Source organism: Diabrotica virgifera, chromosome 4 (genome assembly GCF_917563875.1).
Source record: "Diabrotica virgifera virgifera chromosome 4, PGI_DIABVI_V3a".
Lineage (NCBI taxonomy): Eukaryota > Metazoa > Arthropoda > Insecta > Coleoptera > Chrysomelidae > Diabrotica > Diabrotica virgifera.
This window is the reverse complement of record NC_065446.1, coordinates 95295002-95320327: the sequence shown is the minus strand read 5'-3', so window position 1 is coordinate 95320327 and position 25326 is coordinate 95295002. Positions and strand designations below refer to the sequence as shown.

General features: G+C 37.0%; 1 protein-coding gene across 10 annotated transcripts in view; it reads right to left on the bottom strand.

Moving 5' to 3' along the window:
- Nucleotides 1-25326, bottom strand: part of LOC114326081 (rho GTPase-activating protein 21-B) — an 811276-nt gene that overhangs the window by 12802 nt on the left and 773148 nt on the right. For 9 of the 10 annotated variants that reach the window (XM_028274292.2, XM_028274294.2, XM_028274293.2 and 6 more), the window contains 6 exons: nucleotides 23566-24008; nucleotides 23331-23460; nucleotides 17743-17930; nucleotides 15175-15379; nucleotides 7863-8272; nucleotides 6641-6701 (listed from right to left, as the gene is read on the bottom strand). In XM_028274292.2, coding sequence (XP_028130093.1) covers nucleotides 6641-6701; nucleotides 7863-8272; nucleotides 15175-15379; nucleotides 17743-17930; nucleotides 23331-23460; nucleotides 23566-24008 — 1437 coding nt within the window. Of the gene's footprint in view, nucleotides 1-4171; nucleotides 4286-6640; nucleotides 6702-7862; nucleotides 8273-15174; nucleotides 15380-17742; nucleotides 17931-23330; nucleotides 23461-23565; nucleotides 24009-25326 lie in introns of all 10 variants that reach the window. The other variant, XM_028274302.2, reaches the window with a different exon arrangement.

The window sequence follows — 25326 nt, the reverse complement described above, 5'->3', positions numbered from 1 at the left end:
GTCCTAATTTTGCCCATTGCTTCATACGAAGCTGAAACACGTACTCTCAAAAAATCAATGAAGTGAGATATAGCCTTCAAAATGTGGGTCAAGAGAATAATTCTAAGTGTGTCCTAGACAAAACATCCAACCAACCTGTCAATTCTGAAAGAACTTCATATAAAAGACAGGCTATTAAAAAAAGTAAACCGATCACACCTAAACTACTTCGGCCACGTAGCCAGAACAACTATGGAACTATTGCTAAAAGAAGGAAAGGTAGAGGGCCGAAGACCGAGAGAAAGATCTCCAATACGATGGGTAGACCAAATAACGACTCTGGTGGGAAAACCCCTACATGAAGCAGTTCATCTGTCACAATCAGCCGTGTGATGGATGACCGAAGTTATCTTTAACGTTTGAGTTAAAGTTAAGATTACTCTCAGGTACAACGATGCACATAACTATTTAGGTAAAATTCGGTGTGATGTATTCTTCACAGTTCTGAGATACTTATTTCTTCAACGTTATATTAGAAATAACATTTGAGGAACAAAGAGACCCTTATGTAGAAATAATACAAGTTGGAGTGTGCGCGAGAGATTGTTCGGAACATGCTACAGGATGAGTAGATGACTGTAAAAGTAAATACCCATCGTCGGCCACCGCCGACGACCGAACAGTGCCGAACAGCAAACAGCTGTTCGGGTTCGGTGGTGTTTCAAACGGTAGATAGAAACAGGGTTGCCAGATTGGTGTATTTTCCCAAAATGTTGGGGTAATTTGAAAGCGTCTAGGGAAATTTTTCTAAGCAGAAATTGTAGTGGGATTTTTTGGGGGCGGAAAATTATGGAGGATTTTAAGAGGTCATGGTAAATTAAATTTGCGAATTTACATAGAACTGTATATTATACTCCCATATAATCGAAGACGATACGAACTATAGATTATTTCCAGGGCCCTCGTTGATAAGTAGTATAATTTTGGTTTACTGTTCTCTTCATTTGACTACTAATTTATTAAAATGCGGCAAAACTTTAAATTTGGGGTATTTGAGCTTCACTTTGAGGGAATTTCAGTTTCTAAGTGGGGGATTTATAAAATATCATCTGGCAACTCTGGATAGAAAGCTCAGTAAGTACTTAAAATAAAATTTCAACTTATATCTCTCGATTCGACTTTTGTATAATTTTTAAAATTGTATTACCCTTCTATTCTTAATTATTAAATTATTAGCTTCTAAATTCACTTGATTTCTGTCTAAAACCAAGTCAAAAGATGAACCTAACCTTACATAACTACAGAGTTATCTCATAACTTGACGTTTAACGTCGCGTTATAAAGTGACAGTTGATATATCAGATAACTCAAGAACTGTCAAGAAATAACGCAAGTAATTAAGTTAAATATGATACATCACACCAAATCGAGGATTATAACTTAACCACAGGATAACTTTACATTAAAGATAACTTCGGTCATCCATCACACGGCTGAGTATCTGTATTGCGGATATAACAAGCTAACAATATTTAGTGTATTACCACGGTCTGATACGGGCTGAATGATTAAGGAGATGAGGAGCTTTGCACCATTATCCACTTGAGTAAGTGCGAACCTGCGATTTCTCTCATACAGTGCAAGGTTACTATCGCAATAGTAATATCCTTAGTATGGTAAGACTAATCTGCCTTACGACGGTTCAAATCGAATTCTACTTTGTAATGATGAGCAAGGATAGTAAAATGCAAAACCCAAGACCAAAAAGAAGGTCACGGAAAAGTTGGGAAAAAAAGACCATGAAGATGATTGCCGCGAGACCGGCAAGGTTGGAGGTATAATTTGGAGGAGGTCTCAGTTTGGGCTGTAGTACCTTTGGAGAAAATGACAGAAAGTGCCGACATGGTAGGATCAAAAACCAACTTCGTTATGAACCTGTGGTAACTTTTCTGATACCCCTTTCTGAAAACTCTCTAAACCAAAATAATCGATAGGCCGTGCTTTCACGGTCTCTAGGCATACTGAACAAGTTATCTTTTGACACTTTCCTCTACGCACGTCTTCTATCCTGGCTGAGCTGACCTTTTTTGGTCTAGTCCTTCCGTCTGACACAAAAAGAGTATGAGAGTAACCTTAACCTAAATCTCCTAACACAAAGAATATAATTAAATCGATGTTAGGAGAACAGGGACAAGCTCTTCTCGCCGAGGGACCTAACAAGTGATTGGTTTCAATAGTACTCCACTGATATGAATATTAATGTCTCTGAGAAAGATGGTGGTACTATACCATGACTAAGAGTTTCCTTCCCTAGAAAAGCTAACTACAAAGGTAGCGAAACGTTGAGATAGATTTAAATGTGCGTTATCCAAAACGATACGATGCAGAAGTCAAAAAACGATTTGTAAATACCTAATTTGCTTGGTGAAAATTTAGAAACCTTTTGTAGTTTTTGAAAAATTTTATATTTCTTAATAAACATTCATGAAGTATATGTGCAATCAATAATGGATCAAATTAAGAGATGGGGATTAAGGGTTAAAATATTTTTTACAAATCACTTGTTTAACGAATTAAAAATTAATAGTGTTTTTGAAGCTTTTATTTAAATATTAAAATTGTAAATCAAACCGTTAGGACCTGAAAACGTTTTAGTCCTGTCGCCAGGGGGGTGCAACGGCCTCCTTAATTCAAATGGACTTACCCAAGTTTTTCTTATGTATTTTGTCCCGTAGAACACGAATTTTTTGGGTAACAGTTGATCCGGATGTCGATAAGTTTGTTATAAACAAAGAACTTGAGGAATTACATAACAATAATTTTTCGCAAAACAAAACATTTTTTTGTATTTTTTGGGTGATTCTCAGCAAAAAACGGTCTTACAAGTTTTTTCGTAGTATGCATAGTTTTAGAGATAAACGCGGTTAAACTTACAAAAAATCGAAAAAATGCAATTTTTGAACCCGAATAACTTTTGATTAAAAAATAAAATAGCAATTCTGCTTACTGCATTTGAAAGTTCAAGTCAAATTTTATCGGTTTTTATTTTTTGCATTGCTAAAAATTAAGTTTTTATTTGTTAAACAAAGCCATAAGCACATACTGTTTCCCGTGCCCAATTCATGCGTTTTAATGTACGTAATCTACGTAGAAATTGTCTGTATGCGCACCTACTCGTTCGATTTCAAATGGGAAATGCATTGAAAACATCATTCAATCACTATGTGTTTATAGCTTTGTTTAACAATAAAAAAATTTATTTTTAGCAATGAAAGTAATCAAAACCGATAAAATTTGACTTGAACTTTCAAATTCGGTAAGCAGAATTCCTATTTTATTTTTCAATCAAAAGTTATTCGGGTTCAAAAATTGCAATTTTTCGATTTTTTGAAAGTTCAACCGCGTTTATGTGGAAAACTATGCATCCTACGAAAAAACTTTTAAAAACATTTTTTGCTTAGAATGACCCAAAAAATACAAAACAATGTTTTGTTTTGCGAAAAATCGCTGTTATGTGATTCCTCAAGTTCTTTGTTTATAACAATCTTATCGACATCCGGATCGACTGTTACCCTAAAAATTCGTGTTCTACGGGTCAAAATACATAAAAAAAACTTGGGCAAGTCCATCTGAATTAAGGAGGCCGTTGTACCCCTACTGGCGACAGGACTATTTGTTAATATGTTATTGTTTTGTTCATACCGGTATAAATTTGGTATGGACACTTTACTCAATCATAAAAACTGCTAAAAGCACATAGACATAGATAGGTTCGCAACAATTTGTAAATTGTAACTTTCTACGTGAATCATCACTTGTCAGGCAGGTATCGAATGCCAAAGATACTTTGCTAGAACTTCCTCGAATATTTGTGAACGATAATTCGGCTGTTTTGGTTATTAGGCAGTCGGTGTTTAAATGTTAAGAGAGCAATTAGAAGTTGCAGATGCACTGACCTGTCAACAGATCTTGAAAACTACACTATAATTGGCCTGTTCGAAATTTTTCGTTCCTGCAATTTAATGTTTGTCAATTTCGGGTCCTTTTTTAATACATCCTGCTACAAACAACTGTCTTCTTAACAGTTTAATGCATTAACAAACTTTTTGGGCAATTCAATATGTAAAGTAACAAAAATTCCTATGTATGTCTATGAAAAGCGTTTGTATCGAATGGCGCTGAGCATTTCTACCTCTGTTTTATATACGGTTGTACAAGTGTCGGGTTCTAGGTGGTCTCTGTGGTACTCCACCAGGCGGTTTGACAGATCTCCACCCTCTAATTGGTGGAATAGGGGTTGTATTTCCTATTTATCAATAAAAAATGTATTCATATCTAGAGACACAAGTAATAATTTAGTATTATTTGTTTTAAACTGTTTAGTGTCGAAGGTTCCAAAAAAGCAAATATATTGTACATTACAGCAATGGAAAAGCATTTACTCGATCCGTGCGTGACCATACACGAAACCAGAAACTATGCCAGTGTCATTATGTTCGTTCGCGGACCCTCTCGGTGACTTTTAGTCCACGACGACGCATGCGCACTTTAATTCCATATTATATTTTTTTAAGGTGTCGTTTATTAATAAATATACCAGTATATTTTGTATATTTATCTATCAACGGTATTATTTATATTATTTTAAAGTGCGCATGCTCCACTCGTCGTGGACTAGTCCCTGACTGTCTCCGCGAACACACTTACTGTTTGTATAACAAATTTTATCAAAAAGGGTAAATAAATATTACATATTAACGTCAAATATGTCATATGTGTATCATATGTTTAACGTCAAATTGTGGTGGCCAAAAATGTTAGGCGACTACGCTAGAGGTCGCGTCAGTCATGCACGGAGCGAATAGGGAAGACTAAAAAAATGGGCGGAAGAAGCTGGGCGTCGTTTATTTACATGTTAAGACAGTGGCAAAAATGACATGGAGAGAATTATATGGCATATTGAATGAAAGGAGAGACGAATATCATGACAAAAAACAAAGACTGATTCATGCCAAAGTGGCTTTAGAGTTCAAAGGAGGAGGTATTTCATATCAAATGAAAACGAGGAGGATGGAAAATAAAACAACACACAAAAATAAACAGTTTATGGAGTCAAAATGGACTAGGTCATATATTTGCTACTAATGGTTTGATCGCAATATATGTTCCCATAAAACAAAGGGCAGCCAACAATAGTAGGCACCAAAAATATACACTGATGTGCAAAAAAATCGATCCACTAAAAATTTGGTCATTTTTAATGTTTCGAATTTCCTAAACTTGTTGTCCGATTTAAGCGATTTTTTACCACGTTATAGCCTTGTTCAATGACAATATCGCTGTAATAATATTGTTGGTAGACAGTCAAACTGTCATTGTATACCGGGTGTACGAATCAAACTGTGTTTTTTTCTCAAAGTTCGCATCACCCTGTGGATTATTCTATCATTTATAAAATACTAAAATTAAAACCCAACTATACCCTCAGGTTTTCTTAACATTTTGTCTTTCGATTTATTCGCTTATTTTGGATAATAAAAAAGTTAGGTACTTTAACAACTGGCCATGTTCGTCATCAGTACAGGGTGTTTTCTAAATAAGTGCGACAAACTTTAAGGGGTAATTTTACATGAGAAAATAATGACAATTTGCTTTATAATCATATGTCCGCAAACGCTTCGTTTCCGAGATACGGGATGTTCAATTTTTTTTACAAACTGACGATTTATTTATTGCTTTAAAACCAATTAAGATATGCAAATGAAATTTGGTGGGTTTTAAGGCGTAGTTATTGAACATTTTTTAACATAAAATTGAAAATTGTATATTCACCATTGGCGTGCGTACGGGTAATATCATCGGTCATAATACCCGTTTGCGCGCCAATGGTGAATATTAAATTCTTAATTGTATGTTAAAAAATGTGTAATAACTAGGTACGACTTAAAACCCACCAAATTTGATTTGCATATGTCAACTGGTTTTAAAGCAATAAATAAATCGTCAGTTTGTAAAAAAAATTGAACATCCCGTACCTCGGAAACGAAGCGTTTGCGGACATATGATTATAAAGCAAATTGTCATTACTTTCTCATGTAAAATTACCCCTTAAAGTTTGTCGCACTTATTTAGAAACGCCCTGTACTGATGACGAACATGGCCAGTTGTTAAAGTACCTAACTTTTTTATTATCCAACATAAGCGAATGAATCGAAAGACAAAATGTTAAGAAAACCTGAGGCTATAGTTAGGTTTTAATTTCAGTATTTTATAAATGCTAGAATAATCCACAGGGCGATGTGAACTTTGAGAAAAAAACACAGTTTGATTCGTACACCCGGTATACAATGACAGTTTGACTGTCTAGCAAAAATATTATTACAGCGATATTGTCAATGAATAAGACTATAACGTGGTAAAAAAATCATTTAAATCGGACAACAGGTTTAGGAAATTCGATACATCAAAAATGACCAAATTTTTAGTTGATCGATTTTTTTGCACCGCAGTGTAGTTCTAAAGAAATGTCCTTATTGTTTCCTAAAAATTATTTTATTTAGTATTAAGCTATTACATTTCAACAGATATCCCCATTGTCAATTAGATTCTAATTAATTTACGTTTTATGTCTATGTTAAACTTATATAAGCGTCTAACTTACCATCATCGTTTGATAATTTGTTAAGGGATTCCAAGGAACCAGTCGTCCTATGGCTGTCACTCTAGAAATATAAAATGATTTTATTTACTACATTAAATATAATACATAAATGTTTTCATTACATTTAAAGAATTCTATATGAAGCAAAGAATAATAATCTTTTTAGGGCTTTGTCTACTAGACGATCCTAGAAGCGACTGACAGACTCAGTCAAACGTCGATCTGTATATCGTCAACTCGGAAAGAAGATACTTGAATTGGAGAAAAAACTAAAGATCACCATACTGGCAAAGCTCCTGGACCGTCGTCACTAAGAGAGGAAGAAAATGATTGATTAATTGAATTGAGATAACTTGCACAAAGTGCATAATTTGTAATCAGGTTATACTTGTTCTGTGCGCTGATAGCACACTTGGTACAGACTATGAAGGCAAAAGAAAGTTAAATAAAAATCAATAAAGGGTGAAAAATAAATAAAGAGCCTCACGCTCAAGTTAATGTTATAAATTAAATAACTGAACAAAAATTTATACCAATTGCGATTGGAATAACTGTAACCATACGTATTTCCAGCTTTTATAGCGCCAAAGGAGATGCTAGTAATATTTAGGGAATCATACAATATAAAACAGTTGACGGTTTATAAAGAGTGGAGACGAAACACGGAACAATAAACACACTTTTTTTCGAGAAATCGATATCCAAAAATGTAGAGGACGTTGTGTCCGACGTTCAACTGTCTCTAAGAGAAATCAATGCAAAATCTAAATCTTTTGGGGTACAAGGCTTTATAAAATGCTACTGCAATACAAGATGCTCTTTAAAATCATGTAAATATAAAAGATCTAACCTACTGTGCAATTCTAAATGTCATAATGCCTCAGCATGTGAGAATAAAGACTATTTTTTTAATTCGATTACGACAATAAAAAAAACAATAAACATTAAAATTCAAAAATGACATTTTATTAAACCTAATCTAACAAATTATGACATTTTAATATCTTGGAGTTTGCCTGGTCAAACCCCCATTCCTTGAAATTAAATGTAGACGTAATCAAATTATAGTCTTTCCTAGGTTTAACGAAAATTCTTTAGTCAAAGGCCAAAAAACGACATATATTGGGGCATTGACTAAAATTCAAATCTGAGGATTCACTAGTCAAACCTAGGGACGCCGAAGCTTCGAGGTTTGACTATAACATGTCAATTAAATACTCACCTCACTTTCATACTTGACTTTCTTCCCATTCGATATATCTACAGAACTAGAACTAACATTTTCTACAGAACCGCCCCTTCTAATAGTACTTCTGTAAGCCCCCACTGTCCTATCACTATTACCGTCGGTAACGTCACTTCTCGTATTATTTGTCACTTTATTACTAGCGCCACTTTGTTTTACGTATTGGTAATCGTTACCGTTTTTATTATATTGCACTGAATAATTGTCCATGGTGGCGAGACTGTTACGATTCAGCTCTGCAGAATTGCCAGTTCTCGAAAAAACATTAGTAGCACTGTGGGTCTTCATGAGATGATGACCTTCGGGTTCTTTGGCAGTGCTCAGTCTGTTGCTGCGATTCACGTTGCCGGCGGACGTGCTGCTGTATTGGCCCATCGTCCGGGGATCTGAAAATATTATATATTTACTGTTAAACAATTAAAGCTTTCGTACTAGTGATCAAACAGTCGTTGAGTTTACTTAAAAAAATATGTCACTCAGATATGACCGACGGAACGTGTCCTCGCGAGCATTCATTCATTCCTCAGCGCCACGTCAGCCCTATATGCGCGACGATACGAAGACTTGAAACGATGCAGTTACATAAATTAGTATTATACAAGTCTGTATTATATTATATTTTATTATTATATTAGTATTATTTAGTCGAGATTACATTGTACGCGAAGAAAAATGTCTAAACGTAAAGGATTATGAAAAGACGAATTAAGAGCATTACTATCCTTTACTTGGAGGAAAACCAAATAAGAACCCATCAGAACAACCATAAAGAGAAAAAGATGGAACTGGCTAGGACATACCCTGAGGAAAGAAAATTCAGACATAACAAAACAAGCACTCAAATGGACTGTGGTAGGACGAAGAAGCAGAGGACGCCCGACCAAAACATGGAGGAGTACCATTGAAGAAGACTACCAAAGTATGAAGAAAACTTGGGGAGAAATAGCAACCATGGCCAGAAATAGAGGGGAATGGAGAAGCTTCGTGGATGTTATATATATCCAATCCTGTTACCCCTTCACGGAGTAACAGGATTGGATATATACTGTAGCGTGATTAGTGTAATTACTTCTAATTACAATAAAACTAGCGGTTCGTGTATTTATATACGACTTTATTATTTATTTATACAAGTTTACTTTACAAACTTTAGCTTAAGACTAACTCTATTCACAAAAATTATGCCTTATATATCCTAGTCGTTATTCTCGATCATTCCGGGCTAAGCCAGCTCTCCGACTATCGTGTGACCTTCCAACAACCGCGCATCGGTTCCACGTATAGCGTGCTTCGATCTAGACTTTTCTCGGCTTACGCCTTGCGGCTGGTGACTCATTGTTTTGCTACATTGCTCCCCTCTTAAGATCTGAGCGTCCCGATCAGCAACTCTAGATGAAGGCCCAGGATGGCGGAATCTACACGACTCTCCAGCTTTGCATACACCCTTCAAGAAGAAATAACAGTCTACTGTCTTTGAAGGATCCGACATCTTCGGGTTCATGCAACACACAGTAATTCGTACGCCAGTTTCTCTGAAGACCACTTCAAGCATGCTTCTCACAATCTTCCAATCCAGATTTTCTACTGCATGGCCTATTTTTGGTAAAGCCAAATCTTTGATGTCATAATTACACACGATTTTCTTCAAATTACATAGAGCACGCCATATGTTCTCATAGCTTGGCGTGTCCGTATAAGACTTCCTGGTCACCATATACAGCAAAGATCGAGGACCATCTTCCAATCGCAGTACTCTTCCAATTTTAGGCTGCTGATTTCTTAACTCGTCCAGGCGGCCGAACTTTCTATTGAATACGGACGAGATTCCTTTAGTCATCTCGAGGTCTTGGGCAACACAGTGGGCTAGAGAGACGTTTTCTGGAACACCAAACAGATCTTGCTGAACTTCTGTGGTCACGCCGAATCTAGCACTCTTTCTTTCTGCGTAATTTGACATAAATTCCTTAAAACTTGGCTGTGCGGCATCTTTCATTTCCTGTTGGAGGACTCGGGCTTCTTCTGTTTCATTGGAGCCAGCATATGGTGCAAGACGATTTATGTGAATAACTTTTGGTTTACCGTTTGGCAACTTCTTAATTCTGTATATTACGTCATTTATTTTCTTCTTAACTTCATACGGACCTTCCCATTGTCTTTGCAGTTTAGGACACAGGCCTCGACGACGTTGTGGATTATAAAGCCAGACAAGATCACCTACTTCGAAGCTTTCATTCTTGCAGCGAGAATCATATTGATCTTTCATTCTGTCACTGGCTATCTGGATGTGTTGTCGGGCAAGTTCATGAATGTTGTTCATTCGTAACTTCAGGCGGTCTACGTATTCTTCGCCTGCAACATATTCCTCGGAAGGTCTGCAGCCAAACTCTAGGTCGCAGGGCAAACGAACTTCACGACCCAACATCAGGCAGGTTGGAGTTTGACCTGTAGTTTCATTTACGGCCGAGCGGTAGGCCATCAGGAATAAATGAATGTGTTGGTCCCAATCTCGCTGATGTTCAGATACAACTTTGGACAAGTGTTTACCCATCGTTCGGTTCATCCTCTCGACCATCCCATCTGATTGAGGATGCAGGGGTGTTGTTCTGGTCTTATTGGCACCAATCAATTTACAAACGTTTTGGAAAAGAGCTGACTCAAAGTTTCGCCCTTGGTCGGAGTGGATCTCCAAGGGAACACCAAATCGGCTGAAGAATTCTTTAACAAGTACCTCTGCAACGGTAGCAGCTTCTTGATTCGGTAATGCATAGGCCTCGGTCCATTTCGTAAAATAGTCCATGGCTACCAGAATGTATTTATTTCCAGCATCGGTTTCTGGAAATGGACCTGCAATATCGATTGCTACTCTTTCCATAGGACTTCCAACATTGTACTGTCTCATGGGTGCTCTCTTTTTACCAACTGGACCATTACCGGATGCACACAGTTCACATTTCTGGCACCATCTTCTTACATCATCTTTACAGTTCACCCAATAGAACCGTTCTCGAACCTTTTGCAGAGTCTTCGTAATACCAAAGTGTCCACCTGATGTACCGTCATGCAACTGACGCAATACTTCTGACACTTTACTTTTAGGTACAATCAACTGAAGCTTAGATTCTGTACCATCATCGTTCTCAAAGGTTCTGTACAGAAGATCATCTTTTAGTATCAGGCAATTCCATTGGCTCCAGTAGGCCTTGACTTCCGGACTACATGCACTAATGTTTTGCCAACTAGGTCTCTCACCTCGACGCATCCAATCCAATACTCTTTTTATACATGGATCGTCTTCTTGGGCTTCTTGTAACTGTTGTGGCTGCCATTGCTCATTAACGACGGTAGTTCGTCTCACAGGGCAAAGCTGTTCATCTAGTTTAAGCCGGTGATTACAACTTTCACTGCATGGCCGTATCGAGGAAGCATCTGTATTTGAACCAACTCTTCCAGCCCTCTTCATGCGTCTCTTCGGCATCGTGTCACGAATCACCCTCCGTACCATTTCCACCAAACGTTCATCTTTTCTCTTATCGCCTTTTTCCACGGTTATTACTCGATTGTTTCGTGAAGCTTGGCTAGCTGCTTCGTGTTCCAAGGCAATAGCAAGTGCTTCATCTAAAACTTTCGGTCTTGCTAGTCGTAAAGCTTTCTGTAGTTCATTATCTTTCAGCCCATTGACGAAGGTATCTACTGCAATTTCTTCTAAAACGCTGTCTGGCACCTCTGGATAAGCCAACCGCACCACACGAGCCACATCTGCTTCAAATTCTTGCAGATTCTCACTTGCTCGTTGATTCGCAGTTGTGCTTTGTATACTTGTTGTAGATGGGCATCTCCATAGCGTTTTTCTAGACGAGTGAACAAGGTCTGGTAACAATTTTCTTGACCCTTAGGAATTGATCTTAATATATCTGCAGCATCACCTCACAAAGCAGCAGTCAAGGAAACAGCCTTTTCCTGTTCGGTCCAATGATTGGCGGTCGCAATAGCTTCAAATTGTCTAAGATATATGGACCAAGAGGACTTTCCATCGAATGGTGGTAATTTGAATCTCATATTATGCGACGTTTCGTCTCTCGGTAGTTCATCTTTCACTACCGGATCTAACGCTGCTGCATTAACTGATGGTTGTACTTTTGTATCGGTTATCATGCTCTCTAGTTGTTTTATCTTTTCTTCTACGGTCTCTACACTTTTGTGCATCTTATCGAATGTTCTAGAAACTTCTTCAAATTTCTCGTCATTCTGTCTACAAACGTCTTTAATTACTTGAGAAACACTTTCAAATTTCTCGTCGCTTTTTCTACTAACTTCTTCAAGTTTCTCGTTGTTCTTTATAGAAGTTTCATCGATCTTTTGAGAAATGGTTTCGAATTTCTCATTATTTATCTTAGAAATATCATCGATCGTTTGAGAAAGACTTAGACTTATCTTAGACGTTTCATCGATCTTTTGAGAAACACTTTCAAATTTCGATAAGATCGCTTGTTCTGCTGATTGGAAGTGGAACGTCTTTGGGTCATCTCCATTCTTCTTGAGGACTTCCTCGAGTCGTGATTGTAGGACTATCTTGAGCCCACTGCTGTCCACGTCCCGTTCCTCTAGCTGTTCACGGAGCTGTTTTACTGTAAGTTCTTGTAGCAACATCTTTGGTCGGCACACACGTACTTTCCAAAAGTCTTTTAAAAGTCTTTCCGAATACCGAACAATCAACGCACTTTAACTATTCCCGACGAATAGAGTCCAAAAGTCTTTTAAAGTCTCTCTGTAATTCACTTATTTATATCGCACTAAGTTAACCGAACACCGACACCAACTGTAACGTGACTATTGTAATTACTTCTAATTACAATAAAACTAGCGGTTCGTGTATTTATATACGACTTTATTATTTATTTATACAAGTTTACTTTACAAACTTTAGCTTAAGACTAACTCTATTCACAAAAATTATGCCTTATATATCCTAGTCGTTATTCTCGATCATTCCGGGCTAAGCCAGCTCTCCGACTATCGTGTGACCTTCCAACAACCGCGCATCGGTTCCACGTATAGCGTGCTTCGATCTAGACTTTTCTCGGCTTACGCCTTGCGGCTGGTGACTCATTGTTTTGCTACAATACTATACTTTATTTCAGATTCAGAACAGAACGTTAGGCTTACAAGAATCTGTGTTGTCAAACCTCACAGCCACGTGTTGCTACTAGACTGTCGATATACGATTCATTCTGATCAGACGGCGCGGCGTGGATTCGGCGCGCTTCTATCGTCCATAAGAAATACGTAGCCCTATCTCTGCAACGTTCCGTACGTGAAACGGTCTATAGGGCTTTTCATCGATTGTCATTTGTTTCGAGCTTCTGTCATATGGTGTATAATCTGTGTATAAATATTAATATACACGGATTATACGACATATGACAGAAGCTCGAAACAAATGACTGTGAATGAAAAGCCCTATAGAAGAAAATTATAGTAAAAGAAATGATTGAGATGTTTAGACTACGACTCAGACGATCGAAATTGAAGAAGAATTGAAGGAAATCGAGAAAGTGAAGACAAAGATAATGACGATTCGCAAGGAGTAACACCATCATAATTGAAAAGTGCTAGAGGTACACCCAATTGGAATTTTTATACTGGGGTTGTCAGCAGGGCCGTAACTACGATGTTAGGGGCCCCCCTGACGGGGGTCTGGGGGGTTTACCCCCAGCGGAAGGCGGGATCCGGAAAAATGTTTGATATTTAACCCATTGAAAACGCATTTTAATGGATTCTATGACTGAAGTTTCTTGAACCTACATATTGCTATTTTAGTTGACCAACACAAAAAAATTTTGAAATCACCTTATTTTTTATTCGCTTTAAAAAATTTAAAAGAAAAACAACAAAATGAACAAAATGAGATAATATAATGAAACAATAAAAAGAAAATTTCTTGAAACTTCAAAACCGAATGGAAAAATATGAAGATATGAAGGTTTATTTAGAGAAAATGCAGGAAGAGGTAAATCAGATTGCTGAGGAGATACAGAAAATTGAAAAGGTGGAATAAAAATTCAAGTATGCGGTAAAATTCGATATGGAAAAAGTGGAAGAAAAATTGACGGAGATAGGAAAATGTCAAAAAGGAGGAGACTGTCGGGAAGTAATTGTATACAGCTCTAATGAGAGCAGAATCCTATTTGACGAGGATATTAGAAAACGATATCCGGTACCTTCAGCAGTGACACTCTCGAAGGCGAATACCGTCACTGCTGTTAGATTTATTATGCTGTGGTACTGGTAGGGCTGATTCCAATGTGCTCATTCCATCTTACCCTTACCTGTCTTTTCAATATGTGGTACCATGTGGTTCCGTTCACGTACCAAGATGTGGTCTGGGTAAATTGGTTAAGACAAAGTAGCTGGCACCGGGGGCCGCTATTCCGGTTGCATTTTAGTTTTTATTTCACCAAAATAACTAATTTCCTCAGTAACAATTTATATCTGTACGAAAGGTCTCGGGGCCCCGGGCTAAGCTTCCAATGGCATTTTAGGTTTTATTACGCTGAAATAACTAATTTCTAAGTAGGTATTAATTTAAATTTTTATGTTAAGGTCTCGGGAGCCGCAGCTCAGCTCAGGCCTCAGGGGCCCCTTCTAATGGTTCTGTTCCAATTGCATTTTGGTCGAAAATACTAATTTCTCCAGTGAAAAATTAAAACTTTATGTTCAGTTCTAGGGTGCCGTTGTAAGGTTGGCCGGGGGACCCGGGGCACAGCCCCGGTTGCCCCAATGGTAGTTACGGCCCTGGTTATCAGAAAAATTTTTCTTTTGACCAACAAAACACCAAAAAAGAAAAGCCAGAGATAGTGGTGGCGTACGACAAAGGAAAACCAGGAATTGATGTGTTCGACCAACTAACCACTTATGCTTCTACATTACGCAAGGGTGTTAAGTAGTATCGAAAACTTGCCTTTGATTACATGCTTGGAATTTCAATTGTAAATGCATTTCTACTGTATAAGGTTCTTAAAAGTCTTACAGCCTCTTAAACTCAAATAAACCTCAGGAAAATACGATTATTTAGGGAACAGCTGGCATAAGATCTTTTAAATATAACGGAGTTACCAACTAAGACTCTTAATCTAGATAAAACATATTTCTTACAAACAAAAAGGGATGACAATAACAAACGAGTTCGACGAATGTCTTAAATAGTAATATTTTAAGTGTAGAATTTACTGTTTCTGTTTGTTCAATTACTTAACGACCTCCCTGTATATAGATCCAAAATACTACTTACCTATATTACTAATACATATTTCTGTTTTTCTAGGTAACTGCAACATTGCTTGAGTCTCCTGCTTGAAGTTCTCAATCCTCCGATGAAACTCGTCCGCGTCTGAGTACTTAAACCAAGGCACTTTTTCCGCACTTGAAGTATTTTTCTTCTCGATGTCCATCACAGTTGTTGGTATATCTTGAGTCTTTTCGTCGGGCAACGAGCACTACAATTATTATACAATACGTAAATTTAAATCTCTGAACTTACTGTAATGTCGTGTTAAAGATGAATAAAATCTATACTATACTTTATTTCACGTTAAGAACGGAAAGTTGCGCTTATAGACCAAGAGACAGCGCTGAAAAATCTCTTTGAATTTACTAAAGCTAGATTTTTCACAATTGATTACTGTGAGTGTGTAGAGAAACATACTGCGGTCGGTCAAGCGAAACGTAGAACAGGGGTAACTGAGAGGGTATCAAATTTGCTTTCCTACGAAGGTAATTATTTCCATTTACTAAGGCTGAAAATCAGTACACATATTCTAAATTAAATATAAATAAAAGTTATTATAGTCGGTCAGCTGTATGACGGGGCAGAGCCGGTCGGTCGGCCCCAATACTTAGTCGATTGAGGAAATGAAGCATTTTGGCTCGCAATTTTTTCGTCCAGCATGAATTTACTTGAAATTTTCACAGAAGGTAGGGAATACTCCAAGGAACATTTTATATATCATGCCGCTATCGTACGCTAAAACCTTGAGGGGGTTGCCACGCTATCTCGGGGGTGGGAATTTTTTATTACATTTTAACCATGTAATTCGATGGAAAAAGTGATTCTAAGAAAAAAATGTTTTTTACATTTTCTTCGTAAAACTAATATTTTTCGAGTTATTCGCGCCTGAAAATAACAGTTTTTCGACGAAAAAATCGAGTTTTTTAAAGGGTTTTTTGAGAATACCTCGAAAATATACATTTTATCAAAAAACTGTAGATATCGAAATTGTATCTGTTAGTATCCCAAACCAAATTCTCTTCCTATAATATCCTTAAGACCAATACAAACCGAGATACGGCATGTTAAAGGTTAGCTTTTTTCGTCAAACGCATAATTTGAAATATTCAAAGCCAAATAATGGGAAAACTTTGCATTTTTTAAGGAAAACTTAAATTATCTTTTTTCAAGAATACAATTAGACCTTTCAAAAAAAATAATAAAAAGTTTCTAGCATGAAAACTAAGCGACTTACATTCAAAAAAATGTCGGTACCTGCTTTTCTCTACGAAAAAATCAGTGAAAACAACCACCTAACTACCTTCCTAATTCAAAATTGGTCTTCACCTTTCTGTAGTTCCTTTTATATTTATATTATCAATACACTCAAGGAGTTTGACCTATTTAAAATCCCTAATTTTGGAAAAATTGGAATTTAAAGAAAAATTGATTTTTTGCAATTTGGTATTTTTCACGTTTTACTTCAAAATATCCCCGAAAATACTGAAGATACGAAAAAAATTATAAACTACTAAATTGTAGCTTTTTTAGTGACTAAAATTACCCAGTGCATAGATTTTCATTACAATGAATAGTTAGCCAGATATAGCTGTTTAAAACCTATATTTACCAGCAAACACCCCCTTATTTGAGCCCTTTAAACCCGCCCCAATTAAAAACTAAGGGATCTTACGGAATTTAATTTACACAGTCTTATAGCTCTTTAAAAATCCTACAAAATCATTTTTGAAGAAATTTTTTATCGCCAAAAATATATATAATATTTTTCGAGGTATTCTCAAAAAACCCTGTAAAAAAGTCGATTTTTTCGTCGAAAAACTGTTATTTTCAAGCGCGAATAACTCGAAAAATATTAGTTTTACGAAGAAAATGTAAAAAACATTTTTTTTCTTAGAACCACTTTCTCCATCGAATTACATGGTTAAAATGTAATAAAAATTCCCACCCCCTGAGATGGGGTGGCAACCACCCCCAAGGTATTAGCGTATGATCGCGGCATGATATAGAAAATAATCCTTGGACTATTCCCTACCTTCTGTGAAAATTTCAAGTAAATCCATGCTGCACGAAAAAATTGCGAGCCAAAATGCTTCATTTCCTCAATCGAATATTGGGGCCGACCGACCGGTTCTGTCCCGTCATACAGCTGACCGACTATAATAACTTTTATTTATATTTAATTTAGAATGTGTGTACTGATTTTCAGCCTTAGTAAATGGAAATAATTACCTTCGTAGGAAAGCAACTTTGATACCCTCTCAGTAACCCCTGTTCTACGTTTCGCTTGACCGACCGCAGTATGTTTCTCTACACACTCACAGTAATCAACTGTGAAAAATCTAGCTTTAGTAAATTCAAAGAGATTTTTCAGCGCTGCCTCTCCGTCTATTATGCAGATCAGTGTTCCCAAACCTCTCAGGTACGGTTGCTACTAGACTGCCGATATACGATTCATTCGAATTAGACGGCGTGGCATCGGCGCGCTTCTATCGTCCATAAGAAATACGTAGCCCTATCTCCGCAACGTTCCGTTCTTAACGTGAATCGGTCTATAGTGTGTAGAAGACTTACCTCTTTGAGATCAGTTGGTAAGAAGGATTGAGTAGGAAAAACTTTAAGGTTAGTAGGAGACACAATTTCTTCTTTGGACTCTTGCGTCGAACTTAAGGCTTTATTTGGTTTCCTTTTGACTTTTCTTTGAGCAGCTGAGATTATAGTTGAGAACAAAGCACCATTCTTTTCTTTTGGATGTGTTAGAGCTAAAAAATATAATTATTGTATCACAAAAAAGAAGTCAAACAATTAGGAATGCATGTCATATATTTAATGACCATAGAAAAAAGTGTTGTCTGATTTGGTAGAATGCGATCTTACCCTTCAAAAAATATGTCACGTATTTCAGCACCTGGGAAATTGGAAGGATACTACAAATCTGGCCTCCACATAAGTGGTCTGTAGCTTCGACATGATAGGTGTGAAATTTTAAACGTTCTTGCTGTTGATTGGATAGGAAGGGTAGCGTTATCTAGCCTCCACGCTAGGTACACCATAGCCTCCATACGGTACTTCCAATATTTAATATTATTTTATTAAAGTGGCCAATAAAGGTAAAACACAAACAACTTTTGTTTCTTAATTATTTATTTATACAATAATGTGACATTTTACATAGAAATATTAGTATTTAATTTCGATTAAATATATGTTTACTTGTTGAATTTATCGGCTGCACACAACAGCTGATCGGCCATTAGACCCAACAACAAAACGCGAAATAAAATGTGTATTTTAAAACTGTTGGATAAACAGTACCTACAATCAGAAAAACTTACCTTTAAAAAGGTACTCGATTATGAAATAACAAAAATATCAAAAAACACGACTGAATATCAGCTTTTTATGGTGGCACAAACACAAACACCAAACACATCACATCATAACCGACCATATAAAATAAGTGAACGACAACGAACGAACGAACACGAACACAGATTACAGATTCACAGATAGCGCACGATTTGTCAAAAGTCATGTTCCACCAATCACAATGCCGACATCAGCGCCTCTGACTAAACGGAAGGAAAATAAATACGATTACATGTTTTTTATTAGAGTTAGCGGGGCATGTTAATGACATCATAACCCACCGGTACAAACTTAACGGCAAACAAATTCAACAAATTTTTCCTCGTATATTAGTTTTTTTTTGCTACCGTCAAGTTTGGCAGGACAGCGCTGATTCCAAATTAAAAACACATATTTATTTAGCAAAGCTACATTGTTTCTCTTTGTCTTTAAGAGTGTGAAACAAAGATAACGTTATCTTTACTATAAGTGTCAAACTGACATTGTCCGATATAAGGTTATGTAAGACGTTTTTTTGTTTATTTTTTTTCTTCTTCTTCTTCTATGGCCTTTGTGAGCTGTGCCCAGTTAGCCAACAACACTTCTTAAAATTAAAGCCTAATTAAACCTACCATATAAGACCAATCAAGGATAGGGCAGGGAAAGTGAAGTTGGTGAAAAAATAAACTGTTAAAATATAAACTATATAAATGAAATATAATTTGAAAACAATAATTTAACCTCCAATATTATGATGACCAATATAGTGGACCTTATGGAACAAAGAAGACAATAAAGGACAATACAGACGAATACAAAAGAAAACAAGAGCGTCCAAGGAAAAGTGGATGACAGATCGATGTTCAGAACTGGAAGAATGAGAAAAGAAACATGATATGATCAATGTGCTCAAGAAATTTCATGAAGTGGAAATCCAGATTAAATAGTCTGATGAGTCACACGTTGAAAATGTTTCTTCGCATGATTCACGGAGGAATAAGAAGTAATTGCAAAAAAGACTTAGATGACACCCAGTTTGGATTTAGGAATGCGCCGGGTACACATGAGGCACTTTTTGACTTAAATGTACTTTTCCAAAAATGCCAGGACCAGCGTAAAGGTATTGATAAGGCTTTCATCGATCACGAAAAGGGTTTTGATAGGCTACAGCACGAAACGATTTTGAACTTATAAAAACATAACCATCACCGATGACTTTAACTTTGAGCGCGTTAGAGAATTTAAGTATCTTGGAACAACGATAATTGAAGAAAATAACGGATCACAAGAAATAAACAAGAGCATATAGGTCAGCAACAAATGTCTTTATGTCCTTCAAAACCGTATAAAATCGAAACAGCTAACAAGATGTACAAAGATACAACTATATAAAACAATCATACGACCCGTAGTGGTGTATGGCAGCGAAACGTGGACAATAACAAAGGCAAACGAAGAGAGGCTACGTGTTTGGGAAAGAAAAATCCTAATGAAGATCTTTGGCCAGTGATTAATGAAGCAGCAGGACAATATAGGATAAGAACTAACAAAGAGCTCGAAGAACTATACCCAGACGCCAAAATAAAATAAATAAAGTCCAGAAGACTTCAATGGGCAGGACACCTAAGAAGACATTCTGACGAAAGAACAATAAGGCTGGTATGGGAAGAAGTTCCAACTGGAAGGAGACCACATGGACGCCCTCGACTCCGTGCACGAGATAATATAGCAGAAGACCTGAAAGCTGAGTGGATCAGACCATCTTTTACTACAAACCAAATTTAGATCCAGAGTTAACAGGGAAAGAAACGAAAGACAACAAAGACCAAACAAACTAGACCTGGAAAAACTGAGGATCCAGGAATGTAAAGAGAAGTTCGAACAAGAATTCGTAAATGAGTTCAGGACGCTAGAACTGCACTCCATAGAGGGCAAAAAGGAGAGAAGAGGAGCATGGTTTGATGACGAGTGCAGACAAGCAATACAGGAAAGAAATGAAGCATACAAAATGTACATAACAAGAAGAACACGGGAAAGACGAACATTATTTGAAGTCGCAAGACGGAAAGCAGACAAGATATGTAGAAAGAAAAAGAGAGCCTATGAAAATAGACAAATAGAAAAAATGAAAGAAAATTTCAAAAACAACGAAATTATAGGGACATACGAATACCTAAAAAAGACAAGAAGTGGGTATAAACCTCAAACAAGTCTATGTAAAGATGAAAGTGGGCAAATAATCAGTGACCAACAGAAAGTCACAGAAACCTGGAAGCATTATTTTCAGACCCTACTTGAAACACAAGTAGACATGGAAGATGAAATGGGTATGAACTACGTAGAAGAGAATGAAGTAGATGATGGAGTAGAAGCTCCAACTATAGAGGAAGTTCTCGAAGCTATTAAGGCCCAGAAAAACAATAAAGCTCCGGGAGTTGACGAAATACCAGCAAAACTGTATAAGGTAGGTGGCGACCACCCAGCAAGTCACATCACCCGCTCATCAAAGACATATGACAAGAAGAGAAAATACCCAACGACTGGAAGAAAAGTATAGTATGCCCGATATATAAAAAAGGAGACAAACTCCAGTGCAAAAACTACCGTGGAATCTCTCTACTATGTACAGCATATAAAGTCCTTACGTATATTATAAACCAGCGGCTCCAACCACTAGCAGAAAATATTATTGGAGAGTATCAGACGGGCTTACGACGGGGAATATCAACACTGGATAAAATATTTACAGTCAAACAGATCTTAAACAAATCATGGGAACACGATATTGATTTTCACAACGTGTTTGTAGACTTCAAACGGGCATACGACTCGGTCAAAAGGAACAAACTATACTATATTATATTGGTTGAATTGGCAATACCACACAAGCTAATAAGACTCATTAAAGCCACAATGGATGAAACTCAGGTATGTGTACGAATACAAAACCACCGGACACACTTTTTCAAAATTTCGCAGGGACTAAAGCAGGGAGATGGGCTGACACCAACAACATTGTTTAACCTGGCACTGGAGTATGCGGTTAGGCAAATGCAAACTGGACGAAGAAACCTACTGACCAACCGAACGGTTCAACTGGCCTCTTATGCCGATGATATTAATATTATGAGTAGAACATCAACAGGAGCACAGGAAACATACGCAGAGTTAAAAACACAAACAAAATTGATCGGTCTGGAAATTAACAAAGAAAAAACAAAAATAATGACTCAGACGAGAAGAAATTAATATAGTCCCACAAAACATTATACATAAAGATGACATTGAAACGGTTGGAAAGTTTACATACCTGGGAGTAGAAATATATGTCGACGGACCAGAAGATGGAGAAATACGGAAGAGAATAACGCAGGCAAACAGAGCTTATTTTACCCTCTCCCATATATTTCGGTCTAAAAGTGTCCACCGAAATACAAAGATGAGAATCTATAAAACTTTAATTCGACCAATAACATGCTATGGCAGGGAAGCCTGGGTCCTGAAAGAAACATCCAAAAACAAACTCGACACATTCAAAAGGAAAGTACCGAGGAGAATACCAGAACCTGTGAGGGAAAACGGAATCTTCAGAAGTCGATACAACTACGAGCTTTATCAACTTTATAAGGAAGCACCCCTGTCAGTCTTTATTAGAATACAAAGATTGAAATGGGCCGGGCATGTGATAAGAATGGGAGAGGATAGGCTACCAAAAAGAGCACTGAATGGTAGAATGCAGTGAAAGAGACCGGTTGGAAAGCCAAGAAAGCGCTGGGAAGACACAGTAAACAGCGACGCTTAATCCCTTTTAGGAGTCCGTGTATGGAGAAGAGCAGTCGCAGACAAGCAAGGGTGGAGGCAAAAATAAAGGAGGCCAAGGCTCAATTTGGGCTGTAGTGCCGTAGAAGAAGAAGACCTGAACGCTATGGGCGTGGAGAACTGGATGGAGATTGTTCAAGACAGAAAAGAGTGGAGTCGGGTCGGCAAAAACCTACGAAGAGTTGTAACGTCACGGAGTAACTAAGTAAAGGCATTAATGGTAGAGATCTTCTTCTTCTTCTTCGTCTAGCCAGGTTAGAATTGTTCTGTGCCATTTGTTTAGATCGCTCCTAGCTACATGTCCAGCGTATTCCCATTTCAATTTTAATGATTTTTTACCACATCCGTGACTTTGGTTTTCTGTCTTATCCATGTGTTTGTTTTCCTGTCCTTAAGTGATATGCCTAGCATTGCTCTTTCCATCGCGTGTTTAGTTACTCTGAGTATATTCATATTCTTTTTTGTGATTGTCCACGTTTGTGCCCCATATGTCAATATCGGAATAATGCATGCATCAACAACTTTAGATCTAAGGTGTAGTTGAATTTGTTGATTTCTGAGTATGTATATAGTTCAGTTTTCTGAATGCTGCCCATGCTAACTTTCTTCTTCTTTTTATATCTTTCGTTTGAATTCCCCTATTTAGTACTCTTTTTTGTCCTAAGTACTTATATATTATATTCTTCAACTTTTTCTGTAACTTTGTCGTTTAGGGATCTGCGTACCATAAAAAACTTGTATTGGAAGCAGAAAGCAGTCGTACGAGTCGATGGGAGATTAACCGAAGAATGTTACATTCAACGAGGTGTCAGACAGGAATGCATTCTATCCCCGCTGTTATTTAATGCAAGATAATGATTTTGGAATGAAATTGCTCTAAAAACATAGACAAAGTAGGTTCATATTATCTCTTCAGATTCCGCTCGATTGTTAATGTTAGTGTAGGCCCATATTAATCAACAGTGAACACAAAGATAAATATTAGAAACACTTACCTCCATATTTACCAATATTATTTAACAGCAACGATTGGTTATTGTTATCAAATTCTTCAAGGCCATCATTGAGGCTATCAGGTACAGGAAGATTATCTTCAGACTCGTTTTCTGGGAAGAACCAATCAGCCTAAAACAATAGATTAGATCAAACTGGGTATTAGTGATATTACTAATGACTTTTCAACAACCCAAAACCACTGAAATCTTAATTTATTGTACGTAATATACTTACATGTGTTAATAATGTCTCCACTATCTTATACTGGTTATTCATGTGGTTGACCATACTTTCCATGTTCTCCTCTTCAGGTCTGACTATGGTTGGACCAAATACTATTGCAAGATTTTTGAAATCCATCTTATTTACATTCGAATTGTTGCCTACTCTCCTCAGATGCATCACTATATGTTTGAGAGTATGGTAATTATGACGCGGAAGACTTTTTACCAATCGCCTCAGTTGTTCCATCCTTTCTTTCGGATTTTCAATTTTGTCAGCCTTAATAAAACTAGGATATAATTGAATAGTAATAAGGCTGTTGGGCATTTTTCTGAAGTATGACTTTAGTATACTGCTTACTAAATGCAAGTCATTCCACCGAGGATCCTCTAATGGTACATCCTCGTAGTTTTTATTGATTTCTTCGCTTAAGGCTGTAATGGAAGCATTGTTACCTAAAAAGAAAATGAATGTATTGCACTAAACAATCAACAATACACAAAGACACATGGCTAGAAGGGACATGCTACACAATCCTTCGCACAGCAAGGAAAGGTATAAACAGACAAGAACTGAGACAAGAAAACTAATCAAAAAGGAAAAAACAATCACAGATATAGAAGAAAATTGGAAGAACAACTAATAGGCCTGGATCCCGCGTACCAAAACAAAGTTTAAAAATAGCAAGCTGAAAATTTGTTAATAGCTTAACGGTGTCTATTCGGACAAACTTCGATGTATGGAAACACTGGAACAGGGGAAGTTTTAATTGTGGAACGTGATTTTAATTGTGGAACGTGTCATCCTGACAAGTTTATGATTGTGAAAACTAGCAGGTTGTTTTTAAGTTTATTCAATAGCAAACTTTATATTATTGAAAAAATGTTTGTCCGACAAATATGTTGGGCATTTTAATTTATCCGACACGTAGAACATGTTAAATGACAGGAATTATGTTGGTGGTAAATAGCGGTCTGATTTTTGCATGAGAGTTTATTGAAAGGGTAACAAATCAATTGGAAGTTCTGTCCGACAAAATACATGGGACGTTTTCGTAGTCTGACGTTCGAAACCTGTAACTTGTTCCACAATTAAAACTTCCCCTGTTCCAGTGTTCCCGTACATCAAAGTTTGTCCGACTAGACACCGTTAAGCTATTAACAAATTTTCAGCTTGCTATTAATCAACTTTTTTTTGGTACGCGGGATCCAGGCCTATAAGTAAGACAATTCTTTAAAGGAGTTTCAGGCATCAAGGCCGGGTAATAAGCAAGGATAGGAAACTCCCTTCAAAACGACAGCCGACACCTTATTGCTGATGGCAGGGAAATTCTAAACACCTGGAAGGAATACTTCTATCAATTGTTATCAATCTAGCAGGCAGCAATGGTATAGCCGTAAAGTGCTTAAAATACGGAATAGAAGCGTTGTACAGATCTATATACAAGCTAATTCAAATTATTCATTTGATGAAAAAAAAGCAATGCAAGATGGATGGAAAGAAGGGGTTGTTTTACCAATGCACAAAAAAGTAACAAAAGCAACGTATTAACTACCAGGGAATAACTCTCCTAAATATCACCTACAAAGTCCTTGCAAACATACCGTTGTTATACCGTGCACAGCGATGCAAGAACTTGGCTTTCTAGAAGAAAAACCAACTATAGTATTCCATCGCGAAGGACCAAACTTACTGTTGGCATTTGCAGACGATATCGATCTCATAGGACACGCCAGATTAAGGATGAAGAAGACTTTAGTCAGGTTTGAGAAG